The 13478-nt window shown below is 42.1% G+C and overlaps 2 protein-coding genes across 2 annotated transcripts; one reads left to right on the top strand and one right to left on the bottom strand.

Annotated features, from left to right (window-relative positions):
- Positions 1-322: 322 nt before the first annotated feature.
- Positions 323-679, bottom strand: LOC147446753 (uncharacterized). The gene has a single exon (XM_086526296.1). The coding sequence runs from the start codon at positions 677-679 to the stop codon at positions 323-325; it is 357 nt and encodes a 118-aa protein (XP_086382422.1).
- A 2564-nt stretch (positions 680-3243) lies between these two features.
- Positions 3244-9480, top strand: LOC147446754 (very-long-chain aldehyde decarbonylase GL1-1-like). The gene is made up of 11 exons (XM_086525930.1): positions 3244-3685; positions 4011-4231; positions 4532-4773; positions 4941-5160; positions 5327-5451; positions 5783-6042; positions 6123-6230; positions 6318-6524; positions 8130-8240; positions 8596-8772; positions 9038-9480. Exons 1-11 carry the CDS (start codon positions 3626-3628, stop codon positions 9191-9193), a joined length of 1887 nt encoding a protein of 628 aa, XP_086382056.1. The 5' UTR covers positions 3244-3625; the 3' UTR covers positions 9194-9480.
- The last annotated feature ends 3998 nt before the right edge of the window (positions 9481-13478 follow it).

The following is a 13478-nucleotide window of genomic DNA, read 5'->3' on the forward strand; positions in this document are numbered from 1 at the left end:
ACAACCCTACCTCCCCCTTCTTCCAATAACTCTTTAACGGGCCATTTTGTATGGAAAAATTCAGAAACACATGTCTGGTTGGAGCTGCACCAAGTGGGGATGAGACATCAACAACAACCCAGGTCTTCATTGACGAACTAATTTGCAGCTTTGGTCTACGTTGTTTCACAATTTCCTGCATGGTTAAAAGAAGATTTTACGCCAAATCATTCGGAAATACCTGACACCCTAAACCTGCCACATGCATGCCACTACTGCAATTAGGAAGATGTTCCACTCCATCCTCGTGCAAAAGAACAACGTTTAGCGTCATGGATGTAAATCAGCTAAATGTATTTGTATCTGCAACATGCACCTCCTTTGTGTCCACAATTTGAGAGTCCTCCACATCAATGTTGTCTTTCTCAAGAGGCGGTGAGGGTGGCGTATCTCCAAGCCCAAGGGAAGTCAAGTCAGCGGAGCCCTCTTTTGTGTTGCTTGCTCCCCCCTCCTCCTCCCCGCATTCCTCTTTGTCTTCTTGGCCATCTTTATCCTCCTCGATGTCTTCATCCTCCATTAGAGTCCACTCATAATCTCCAGCCTCTTCATCGTCTCGGTCCGACTGAAAATCATCCGCATCCTCCTCTAGCTCCTTGCCCTTGAAGTTGCCCATGTGCTGGCTGTCCTCAATGTCATCCATCATGACATTTAACCAAGGAGGTAAAACTTTGAGCCGCCTCTGCATTCAATCAATTAAATGAAACCACAAGCTAGCCCATTCATGCATACATTGCATGCATAACAATAGCGAGGATTGAGCTCAGTGATAGCCCCCATTGAGCCCAACATGTTTAAATGAATGTAGCCAAAAAACCAGCACCACAAGCAACCTGTAAGAAACCAACAATTTACATAAAATGATTTCAATCAAGACGCCAAGAATTAGCTTAAAATCCCACCGAAAGCCAGTGGTAAACTAGGACAACTACCAGCAAACAATGCACTGCCTTGTAAACTAAGACCAAGAAAGCAAACATGCCTCAACCACAAGTAATTAATCATAAGCAAGGACAGTCTTCGTTGACCAAGAAAGCAAACATGCCTCAACACAAGTAATCATAGACTTCATTGTGACTAAATTAGCCATTCAAATGGGAGCTAGTGCAATGTAAATCTAAATTGTCCTCAGTAAACTAGGCCGCTTTTGGGCAAAAAATCCACCTTGAAGTGAACTAGGACCATGCAAGCAAACATGCCACAACAAAGTGAACTAGGACCTCTGCATTGAGTCAACCAAATGAAACCACAAGTTAGCCCATTCATGCATACATTACATGCATAACAACAGCGAGGATTGAGCTCAGTGATATCCCCCATTGAACCCAACATGTTTAGATGAATGTAGCCAAAAAACCAGCACCACAAGCAGCCTGTAAGAAACCAACAATTACATAAAATACTTTCAATCAAGACGCTAATAATCAGCTTAAAATCCCTCCGAAAGCCACCGGTAAACTAGGACAACTACCAGCAAACAATGTACTACCTTGTAAACTAAGACCAAGAAATCAAACATGCCTCAACTACAAGTAATTAGTCATAAGCAAGGATAGTCTTCGTTGACAATGCATTGCCTTGTAAACTAGGACCAAGAAAGCAAACATGCCTCAACACAAGTAATCATAGACTTCATTTTGCCTAAATCAGCCATTCAAACAGGAGCTAGTGCAATGTAAATCTAAATTGTCCTAAGTAAACTAGGCCGCTTTTGGGCAAAATATCCACCTTGAAGTGAACTAGGACCATGCAAGCAAACATGCAACACCAAAGTGAACTAGGACCTCTGCATTCAATCAACCAAATGAAACCACAAGTTAGCCCATTCATGCATACATTGCATGCATAACAACAACGAGGATTGAGCTCAGTGATAGCCCCCATTGAACCCAACATGTTTAGATGAATGTAGCAAAAAAAACGAGCACCACAAGCAGCCTGTAAGAAACCAACAATTTTACATAAAATGATTTCAATCAAGACGCCAAGAATTAGCTTAAAATCCCACCAAAAGCCACTGGTAAACTAGGACAACTACCAACAAACAATGCACTGCTTTGTAAAGTAGGACCAAGAAAGCAAACATGTCTCAACTACAAGTAATTAATCATAAGCAAGGATAGTCTTCGTTGACAATGCACTGCCTTGTAAACTAGGACCAAGAAAACAAACATGCTGAACACAAGTAATCATAAGCAAACATGCCTCAACACAAGTAATCATAGACTTTGTTGTGCCTAAATTAGCCATTCAAACGGGAGCTGGTGCAACGTAAATCTAAACTGTTCTCAGTAAACTAGGCCGCTTTTGGGCAAAAAATCCACCTTGAAGTGAACTAGGACCATGCAAGCAAACATGCCACAACAAAGTGGACCCCCTTAGTGTTGAGGATATCCTATTGGATACAATCATGCTTACTTTTAGAGAACTAACTCAAACTCACATCAAATAGATAATTACTAATCATCTTGATTTTGATTTGAGAGAAGATCTCAAATGAAAAACTTGTAATGATTGGAAAGTTAGCACAAACAATTTTCATCCCCATACAGACTTACATTATCTTGATATGAGAGAAGACTTGGAATTAAAACACATAATCATTTGAGAGTTAGCAAAACATTTTCACGCAAATAAGATCGAGTTCAGATGAGTCGGATAATAGCCGAGGAGTTGTGTTTATATGGAAGGTAGCTACATCACGAATTGAGAGCAAGCAATAGCCATTGTCGATTATTGAGAAAGATGGCATTGCCAAACTCTCTCTAGCGGCTTGTTTTCAAGGGAGAGTGTCTCCCAAGAAGAGGTGTGGATCCGAAAGATGCTTCTCTCTCTCCAATTCCTTTGTGTTAGCTTGGTTGCACACACCTTGCGCTCTTTGGTGCCTAGTCGTCTAAACCCAATCTAAATATAGCTGAGGTTTTGGAAGTTTAGCCAATGAAAATTACACCGAAGGTCAAGTTTCCAGTGAATAGTAGTTCCCTAGGAGGAAACTGTTTGGAAGGTGTGCTAAGGTATTCGCTTGGCTGAGGGCTCTTATGAATGCACGTCCCTTACAATACCATGTGCTGGAGAGAGGAGTGCGACAGGAAAATGGGGAAAGTTTAGCGAGGTACTTGCAAGCGTAATGAAGAGAGAGGCGGTGAAAAATTTAAGAGAGAGGGTATTTGAGAGAGACAGGGGGAGAGAGAGAGAGAGAGAGAGAGAGAGCGTAGCGAGGGTGGCAACTAAATTATGTAGGAGGTGATTCAAACAGCGAAGCTCATGTTGTGCAGCGGAGCAAGGCGAAGATCACGGTCCCGTCTCCTCTCTTACGCGCGCACACACACACACAACCACCCACCCTCGTTACGCTACTCGTTCCTCTCTGCAAAGCTTAAAGAGCGGCCTTACATTTTTTCTGCTTTGGTCCAGCGCCACGTTTCCCTTACGCACCTCTCTGCGAGTGTGAGACCGTTCACCTCTTCCTGTAGCTTCCATGGAAGCTTACTTTTTTTGGTGACTCCTCGTTTAGTACCTCTTACTTGCGGCCGTTAGTAAAGAACCTTCCACGTCCGCCAGCAAGAAGCGAAACTACTTCAAGGTTTTCATGGCAGCCAACACACCCCCGCTAGCGGCTTGGCCATGGCAGTGGGCTGAAACGTACAAAGTAAGCTTTGGTTCTGCATGAAGTACTGATACATTGGATCTGTATAAAATTTAATAGTTGCTCCTCTCTCTCTCTCTCATCACACACACACACACACACACACACACACACACACACACACACACACTCAAAACTCCATGCCCTTTCTCGCTCATGCACAACAGAGTCCAGACGCATACACAACACGAGGTTCTTGTATCATGTCAAGTACTGTATGGTCTCCTCTGAGAGAGAGAGAGAGAGAGAGAGAGAGAGAGAGAGAGAGAGAGAGAGAGAGATTTTCTGAAGGCATCATTTTGCATGTTCTTTCATGAATCGAATACAGTATCTTCTGTATTTCCCCCTTGGAGTTCAAGTTATTAACAAGTATTACCATGGAGAGTCAATCCTCAACGACACATTCTTCCACATTTTGCTTCTGTCACTGCTACGTTGTGGAGTATATCAGATGTGGCATATTGTGTCAAGGTCCCACTTTTTCTTCAGAACCAGAAGAATACAGCGCGAGCAGGTTGAGTTTGAGCAGGTGGACAGGGAGTTTGATTGGTAAGAGCCATTCTCACCATTCACAAACGTTTCAATATTTGTACATTTGATGTTCATGAAAGCTTTTAGGTATACGGGATCAAACATGAGAGTCTCTTGGGCCTTTTATCTATTTTGACATCAATGCCAGTAGCATTTGATGCATTAAAGCATCAATGGTGATGCAAAATAACGATGGCACTGAGGGCAAGACCATTTTTGATGCAGCACAGTACTTTCTTGTTCCAAATTGCAGAGCTTCTCTTCGCCAAATGTTACTTTCGTGGTCTTTGAGGTTAATTGTAATCTTGTTTGATACAGGGACAATCATGTCATCTTGCAAGCTCTGATCGCTGCTATATCTGCCCAAGTGTGGGCTCCCGGCTTTGTGCGTGGTTTGCCGCTTTTTAACTTGAAAGGTGCACCATTGCTTATGCTTCTTCATGTGGGCCCTGCTGAGCTCCTTTACTACTGCTTCCACCGAGCTTTTCATAGCAATAAATATCTGAATAGGGAATATCACTATCTGCATCATCTTTCAACCAGACCTGAGCCCTCTACAGGTGATTGAATGTTCTCATTCTTGCAACTTTCAGCCTATGGAAGTAAGTTAAACTTGATTGAACTGGAAGAGTTGAAGCAAATCTTCATGATCTTATAAGTGCATACTTGACAACCTGATTTTTAAAGATGATTTCAGTAGTTGAGACCCTTTTTTTTTTTAATTCAGCTGGTACTGCAACCTTTTTGGAACACCTTTTGTTGACTGTGGTGATGGCTCTCCCTCTTGGCGGTGCTATTGCTAGTGGCCACGCATCAGTGGGATTATTGTATGCTTATGTTCTGGGCTTTGACTTCATCAGATACATGATCCACTCCAATGTAGAGGTCATGCCGCTCTGGCCTTTCGAGCAGCTTCCTCTTTTGCGTTATTTACTCATCACACCCTCGTAAGTACTCGCTGTTTAGTGAGATTGGTTGATTGTCATAGTTTTTGCATTTGTGTTTAGTTTATCGAGGAAAAACAGCATCTCATCTACACATTATAATTTTTGTGGCTGATCCCTGTTTTTGTGTCTATTAATGGAGGTTAGTATGCATCTTGAATGCTTGCAGATATCACTCCCTCCACCATATGCAAGAATACGGAAATTATTGTCTGTACGTTCCATTCTACGACTACCTTGGAGGGACTCTTAACCCTTCTTCCTTCAAATTGCATGAAGAGATGAGAAGAATTGGTAAGTTTCTGTTCCTTTCTTGCTAATCGATGTGCAATCCACAATATGTAGTGCTGCTTACTTGATACTTTCCTTTCCTTGTCTAGATACATTGCATATCGTAAGAGCATAAGGATGCACATGCATATACATTGCCTGTATGCACTGGCCCTCATGCACAATGCACATACATCTAACATATGCACACATGCCTAGGGGAAAATGGACTAAGGCACATGAACTTTCTGAAGCTAGGGCTGTTGGTCAAAGATTGAACTTGCTTCTCGATATAACTAGTGGCCGGAGGGAGAGCTTTAATCAAATTACATGACTGGACATATAATCCATGCAGGAAAAGAAGTTCTGGTGCCAGATTCTGTTTTTGTCCCCCATGGTGTGGATCTTGTGAGTGCATTGCACATCGGGTTGCTTGGCAGAACCTACGCTTCAAATCCTCGTGACGGAGTGAGATGGGATGCACAATTGTGGACACCTTTTGTGTTTATTGGTTTGTGGATCTCGTGGTTCTGGGGGAAGGCATACACAGTTGCCGAATACTCATTGCATGGAGTTATCCAACAAACATGGACTGTCCCTTTTATTGGCTTCCAGGTCAACAGGGTCCCTTACTATGTTATGTTATTCATGCTGAATAATTTTGTATGCTGAAGGTGCTGTTGTCTGTTTTGCAGTACTTCTTGCCAAATGCTTTCGTCAAAATTAATAAAACACTGGAGGAAACTATTCTGGAGGCTGATAGAATGGGTGTGAAAGTGATTACCTTGGGTGCTCTTAATAAGGTCTGGAAAGATATTCTGTTTTACTTTTTGTGAATAGGTTTTGTAACGGGTGGTGTAGGATGTATCTTGACCTTATTTTATCTCCAGAATGAGGCCATGAATGGAGGAGGTCTACTGTTTGTTAAGAAGCTGAAGAACCTCAAGGTTCGCGTGTGCCACGGAAATACTCTAACAACAGCTGTAATCCTTCATGAGCTACCTGAAAATGTGTCTGAAGTTTTCCTTACTGGCAGCACTTCAAAGATAGGCAAAGCCATTGCACTTTATCTGTGTCGGAAGCATGTGCGAGTTCTGGTAATCAATCTCATCTCCATGCATTGCTGCGTGTGATTACTCTTCCCACGTTGTTGTTGCGAATTTGTGCTTCATGATTTCTTGCTGCATTTGCACATCCTTTTTTGTGCTGCCAAGTATCAACACCAAGTTTCCTGCTGCCAAGTATCAGTTATTGCTCACATATCTGCTTCTCTAGGAGATAGCTGATTTAAGGATTTCTCTGGTTTACAAAGGGCACAAATCTAAATTTCCAGTTTACTTCCAACAAAAAAATTTCTTTTGATTCATCATAGATTGTCCGAACAAGCTTTTAGCTTCTTCATAACATGCACAATGCGTTCTCCAGAGATGCAAAATGGTAAACATTTGGGGCAAAACGTACATGTAAATGACACAAACTTGTACAGATGACAACTCTAAACAATGGCATACTTAACTGAATTTAAGGTTTCCCTACACTGCTACACATTATCAACCTCTAATTTGTCTGTAAAGGCATGGGCATTTCTTCAGAGGTGGGCACAGAAACATATCTTTTATAGAGAGAGTTGAGGCTTTATTTCATCCTGGGTCGTTGCAACCCAACAAACTGCTCTCACAGTCGAACCTTGCCCTTACCCCTGCAGTGCCTGTCATCTCCTTTTACACTAAAATATGCAAAATTATTCTGGATTTCAGCTCCATGACATCTTCAAATCAGCCAAGATTTTGGAAACTTGGCCTCCTGAAATATAGTAAAGGGTGGTTTTTTGCAAACATTGACATTCTTAAAATATTTTTTGCGCTTCGTTTAAGAAAGTAATGCGTGGTTGTGTTATTAGCCCTGTACTAATAAGGACGACAACCTATGGTCATTGGTCCCATTTGGATGCCCTGCGATTCCATTGCACTGCATTTTGGATTTGATGTATCATTTCAGTCTCTAATGCGACTTAACCTGTACATCTCACACTCCATTTGCGTAGAACTGCTTGTCTTGATTCTTGAGAATATGGGACATGTATTCCAGAATGTAAAATATTCTTCCCTTTTGGCCTGTCAAAGGAAGGACTGTTGTTTTGGCCAAGTCATGATTTGAGGTGTTGTCTTAACTCAAGATAAAGATCCTTTTATACGATTTCAAGTGTTTTCTGTTGCTTCTCTGAAAAGAAGGATGATAGCATGCTATGATATCTTTTGACATTCTACACTTGGCTCAAATTAATGATTAGGTTTAGATGGTTGTATAAGAGTCTCAAAAACAAAGTGAGTGGCATTTCTTCTAACGTTTTATTTAGTTTCTTTACTTTTTTCATTTGTTCATGAGTTGCCTTTTCTTTGTTGTGTGTGTGTGTGTGTGTGTGTGTGAGAGAGAGAGAGAGAGAGAGAGAGAGAGAGAGAGAGAGAGAGAGAGAGAGAGAGAGAGAGAGAGAAGAAGAAGAAGAAGAAGAAGAAGAAGAAGAAGAGTTTTAACGTCGTAGGAAACTATTTTAACATCGTAGGAAACTATCCCAAGAGACCTTAAAGATCTAGCCGACAAGGAGAGTTGAACTCAAGACCTGTTATTCAAGAGGGAGAGAGTATATGCTATACTCTAATAAGCTTTGCTTGGTGTAACTACACTGATTTTCTGGTTTTCTTCAGATGCTTACAGCTTCTCAGGAACGATTTGATGCAGTGGTGAATGAGGCTCCCAAAGACTGCCAGCAGTACCTTGTAAGGGCAACCAAGTATCAGGCAGGCCAGAACTGCAAGGTTAGCGATCTTCTCAAAGACTTCCGTATTCTTCATTTTCCAGTATGATGTAGGTCAGGGGAGAGGAGAGTTGCCTTTTTATCTCTGCTTTTCTCAAAGAAGGGGAATTGGTCCCTCTATCTTCAATGAATCCTAGAAAGGCAACCAGCAAAATGCCAGCCCAGCAAGCTGTAGCTCATGTACCCCCTCAGAGTATGAGATGATCTGCCCAAGGGAATGCATTCATTCTGAATGTACATAGTTGTAATGACATTTGGAGCTCGGTAATCTACACATTATGGGGGTGGAGTTTACCATTGGCTTTACAACTGTATCTAATCAAAGTGGGGCCTTAACATTTGTATTGTACTTACAGACATGGATCATCGGCAAGTGGGCAGGCTTGGCTGCTCAAAAGCTTGCACCACCCGGTACTCGCTTCCACCAGTTTACGCTGCCCCCTATTCTACACTTCCGGAGAGATTGCTTCTACAATGACTCTGTTGGAATCAGATTGCCAGAGAAGTTGGTTCATGGTGTGAATTCTTGTGAGGTAATGCTTTACATTTCATGTCATGCTGATTATTGTCAATGTCTAAATGTCCAATATAATTTATAGATTTTAAAGCCTGGGCCAGCTGCACGGTTTAACCTGACATGAGCATGTGCACCAAACCAGCTGCTTTTGTCTTCCCCAAACTGTCACGTAGAAGCATGCTAGTGCGTTCAAATTACCACTACATTATTAATATAGAAAAGATTATGACGATTATGGTTGCAACTCATTTGTGTGTACGGTCTTTTGATTATGATTTCAGCATACAATGCCTAGGCATGTGGTGTATGCATGCCATGCAGGAGGGTTGGTACATGCGTTGGAAGGGTGGGAACATCATGAGGTTGGACCTGTAGATGTGGACCGGCTGGATGTAGTGTGGGAGGCGGCAATGAGGCATGGTCTTGCTCAAGTGTAAAAAGCCTACAGCTAATGAGATGTCTGATCTTGCAACTCTTCTTGTAGAAGACACTTCCAGCTGGCTATGGAAGAGCTTGTAACCTGATTTAGATGGGCCATCCCCAGATATTTATTTCCTTTGACAAATTGGGAGACAGGGTGAAGCCCCATCTCCTTTCATCATTTACACCATGTTCACCATACCTACAGTTATATCCAACAGCTTCCTTTTGTAAATGTTTCCATGAATTTTTTACATTCTTTATTGTTCTCGAAATAAAAATGTAACACTGCACATGGTTGTCATCTTGGTGCCTCTGTTATGTGATATTGTAGATGAAACTTCTTGCTTACAATATATGCATATAGTGGTAAATGGGTTCTTTTTTGAGTGGGGAATTAATTGTGGAGCGATTGTAGACGCAGGTTAATTTGCTGGGTACTTTAGCTAAAAGGCAGGCTCATTAAGGACTCTGCAGCCTGCTCTGTTCCTTGTGGGAGATGGCTTTTGATCTGTCTTGAATGAAACATTCCCAAACGAGAAATGATAGCCTGTAAAATGAAACTTGGGAAGTGCAAGACCTAGGTAGATGGTCACATGAAAGACCCCAAGATGAATCTTGGCACGCAAATGAAGTAATCACAAGCTTCACCGGTGTCGGATGCTCACTGCTTAGAGACGACCATGTGGACACCCCAAAATCATTAACGATGTTCATATCTGGCATGTTGTGCTCCCTCCAAGGTTTTAGTTTCAAATAGAATGGTCAGCAGTAGGCTAAAGTCAGCAGTAGGCTAAAGTTACTTTAAGAGGTTGAAATAGTTAGTTAGCCAGCTTGCATTTCCCCCTGTTTTTCACAACATCAAAACGCCTCCCAAAATGTTGAAACGGTTTTTCCTGCAACAGCTTTTTGATATATGCTCATTTTTTTGCTCACATGCCTCAAACCATTTGCCTTATTGATTCCGAGGGCCCACCATGTCTATCTGTTACTTGTCATCATGCTGTACCTCAGGTTGGTCGTAAACATCCAACCCAAGCAATGAAATTTGCCTAAAAAACTCATGGCGAATTTTGGTAAAACTCGATGTCTTCTCCTAAGAAGGTAACGTTTCATCCTTCTCTCTGTTGGACTGTAAACTGCTGGCGCTACATATAATTTGTGGTCCCATAAAAACTTCCTCCTCCATGTCTCAATTGGCATGTGCCCTTTGCTTCACCTTTCAAACATGTAGGCCTGACCTCAGGCGGTCACCCATCTTGAGTTTGCCTTGCACAAGCGTGCTTAACTACAATTGTTCCATAAACTGGTCGAGAAATCCTAATTCCAAAACTTTAATAGTGTTAGGACAGCTGATCTAGCCAATTTATGCGAGCATTGTCAAAGGCTGGCTTTTTTTTGGACAATATATACATATATGTGTGTGTGTGTGTACATTTGTACAGGGTAAAACCCCTTGTAGTGCTAAGCATACACGAAAAATTAATCACCATGTACTACAAGTGTCATGGGCAGAAAAAAGTTGATACTAAGCATAGCCTACTGATGACGTTTTGAAAATGCAGTGCACAAATAATAGCGCATGTACCTGTATCATCGAACAGAGAATATAGAGAGAGTCTTGAGTCTTTGGTTGGAACAGAGAATATAGAGAGTCTGGAGTCTTTGGTTGCGCAAAGCCTCAATGGATTTTCAAATCTTCACACACGCGCAGAGGGACTGATTTGCATCGCGACTTGGAGCTGCAGCGCCCTCCAATGATGTGATGGAATTTTTTCGAGGCTTGAGCCCTATTTAGCGTAGTACGATTGCCCGCGGCTATAAGAATCAAAGATAGCGCTCGCCAGCCTACTAAGACTTGGTTGGAGCCTCACAAATGAGACGAGACGAAGAAGGATGAAGCAAATTCTTGAGCAGATCACCCATAGCCTATCATGAACTCGTGTTTAAGCAGAGTGAGATGGTCTTGCACTAAGGTCCCTGTCACACTGGGACAGGCAGCCACACACCTTTTTGGAAGGAGACCACCCAAAGGCAGTCACACTGGGACACTCTTAAAATATTAGTAAAATAAGGTCCAACTCTTCCAGCAAATTGGCTTTAGCCAAGTGGTTAGGAGTCCGCATTTGGGGCTGACGGGCGGCAGACCTCAAACCCAATAAACTTCACTTGCACGCACGCGTGTGCCGCTTCCATGGGAAGTTGGCCGGCCTCTCTTTCCCGCCCCTCTGACAAGTGCTTGCGGCCCTTTTTCATGGCGAATGGGGTGCTGCCATCTCAGCATGGCCTCGCACACTCCGTCCCGGTGTGACAGGGGCCGAAGGCTAGAGCAAAATAAAAATGCTAAACTTGCCATTTATGTTAAAGAAGTGATCATGCAGGACCAGTGAAAAGATAGGAAATAATTTTCATTGGTTGGTCTTGTATGGGGGCTCTTAATACAAAGAAATCCCATTGTATTTGCACCTTTTGGAATGTGACCGTTATTTTGCAACATCAAATAAAAGTCACATATTAAGACCCAGCTCTAACCTGCCCCCAAATTTTAATCTCTCTCTCTCTCTCTCTCTCTCTCTCTCTCTCACATCAAGAGTGGAGCTACAGCAGCTCGTTCGTGGCATTGTGAGTCTCCCCCTCCCTTTCTCCGTGCATCGCCCTTTGTCTCTTGCGCCGTGCGCTATTTGTAGCTCTGTTCATCTCTCTCGTGTGCCGACAGCTCTGTCGTCGACCTTTGACTCCTCTGCGAAATGCCACATCAGTGGCATTTTGCTTGAGGTTAATACAATACTAACTTTTCAAATATATCGGTTATAGTGTCATTGCTTAGCTTTTTTGCTTTCTAACATTTAATAATCCATAACATTCAATAATCCATAAAAAAATTTGTTGCTTTCTCTACTAACCTTGCCGATGCTTATGACAATTATCTTTTCAATGGAATTAGCTCGCGCGATCCGTTTGCGACTGGTCTAGTTCGCTCTTACCAACGGTTTTAAATGACAATATTATCCAGTTTCTCAATCTCTCGCATGAGTACACATAGAAACATTCACATTATATTTTTCTCATTTCTCTATTACACATAGAAACATTCACACTGTATCTTTCTCATTTCTCTATTATCCTTTTCCAATGTCTCTATGTATCTATATATGTGTGTGTACCTAAGTGTGTATATATATGTACATGTATGTGTGTGTGTGTGTGTCTATCTTTATACATCTCTGCGTGACACACATGGTATACATGATATTTACATGATTTGGATGTGTTATTGCTCACAAAAAATGACTTGCCATTCCTCATTCCTCAAATGGAGACATAAATGCTGATATTTAGATTTAGAGATTCTTAACCCATTGCTCAACGGTGTATCACCTCGTACAAAATGGATACCAAATGACCACATTTGAGATTGAAGCTTATCTAAGTGCCCACTTCCGGGATTAAAAGCCTATTTAAAAATGAGGATTCCTTTGCTTCCATCTATCATCCCCATGTTAGGTATGTCATTGAATCCATTCACTCTTATAAGGGCCCACACCATGGATAGGAAGCTTTTTGTGTATAATATACTCATATCAACTTCCTCCTTAAGGCCTCATGTCTTTGTTGTGCAAGCATAAGTGATTGCATTTCATGACAGGTCCTCATCTCACATTCAATAAAAAGAACCTAATGCTTCTTTCCTACTGCATTAAAGCCTTTCTGCTTCTTCTTCTCCCTCCCGCCTCTGCCTTCACTGAGAGATAGAGACTGATTGAGAGAGAGAGAGAGAGAGAGAGAGAGAGAGAGAGAGAGAGAGAGGAATATTAGTCGTGCTATTTCAATGTGATTAAGAAGTGGAACTTCCACTGCCTCCGACGGCGGTGCTGGCTACGACAACAAGAAAGGGAATGTTTTTTTTAAGGTGAATAAAACAATCATCAAGAATGTTTCTCAGCTTTTTTAAACCATGCTTGGAGGAGCACTACAATTTTCCCCAGGAATCCCCCCCCCCCCCCCCCCCCCCCCCCCCCCCCCACACACACACACACAAATAGTTGTGGCTCATAATGAGATCATTACAAGGTAGTTCTTGACCTAAAATGACACCTCGTCAACATGATAGGGGGTTATGTGGTTGTGGATGGATACCTATTTTAGGGGTTTTATATCTATACCAAGATTGCCAAGGGAGAGAGATTCATCAAGGCGAGCATGGTGCTTGAGGAGCTCATACAAAAGGTGGTCTAAGAATGAGAGTGCAAGATGGGTAAACTTGAGAAGAGAACTTCACTATGTGTGGTAGAGTTTGATTGT

Source organism: Adiantum capillus-veneris, chromosome 12, assembly GCF_014529385.1.
Source record: "Adiantum capillus-veneris isolate H3 chromosome 12, ASM1452938v2, whole genome shotgun sequence".
Taxonomy (NCBI): domain Eukaryota; kingdom Viridiplantae; phylum Streptophyta; class Polypodiopsida; order Polypodiales; family Pteridaceae; genus Adiantum; species Adiantum capillus-veneris.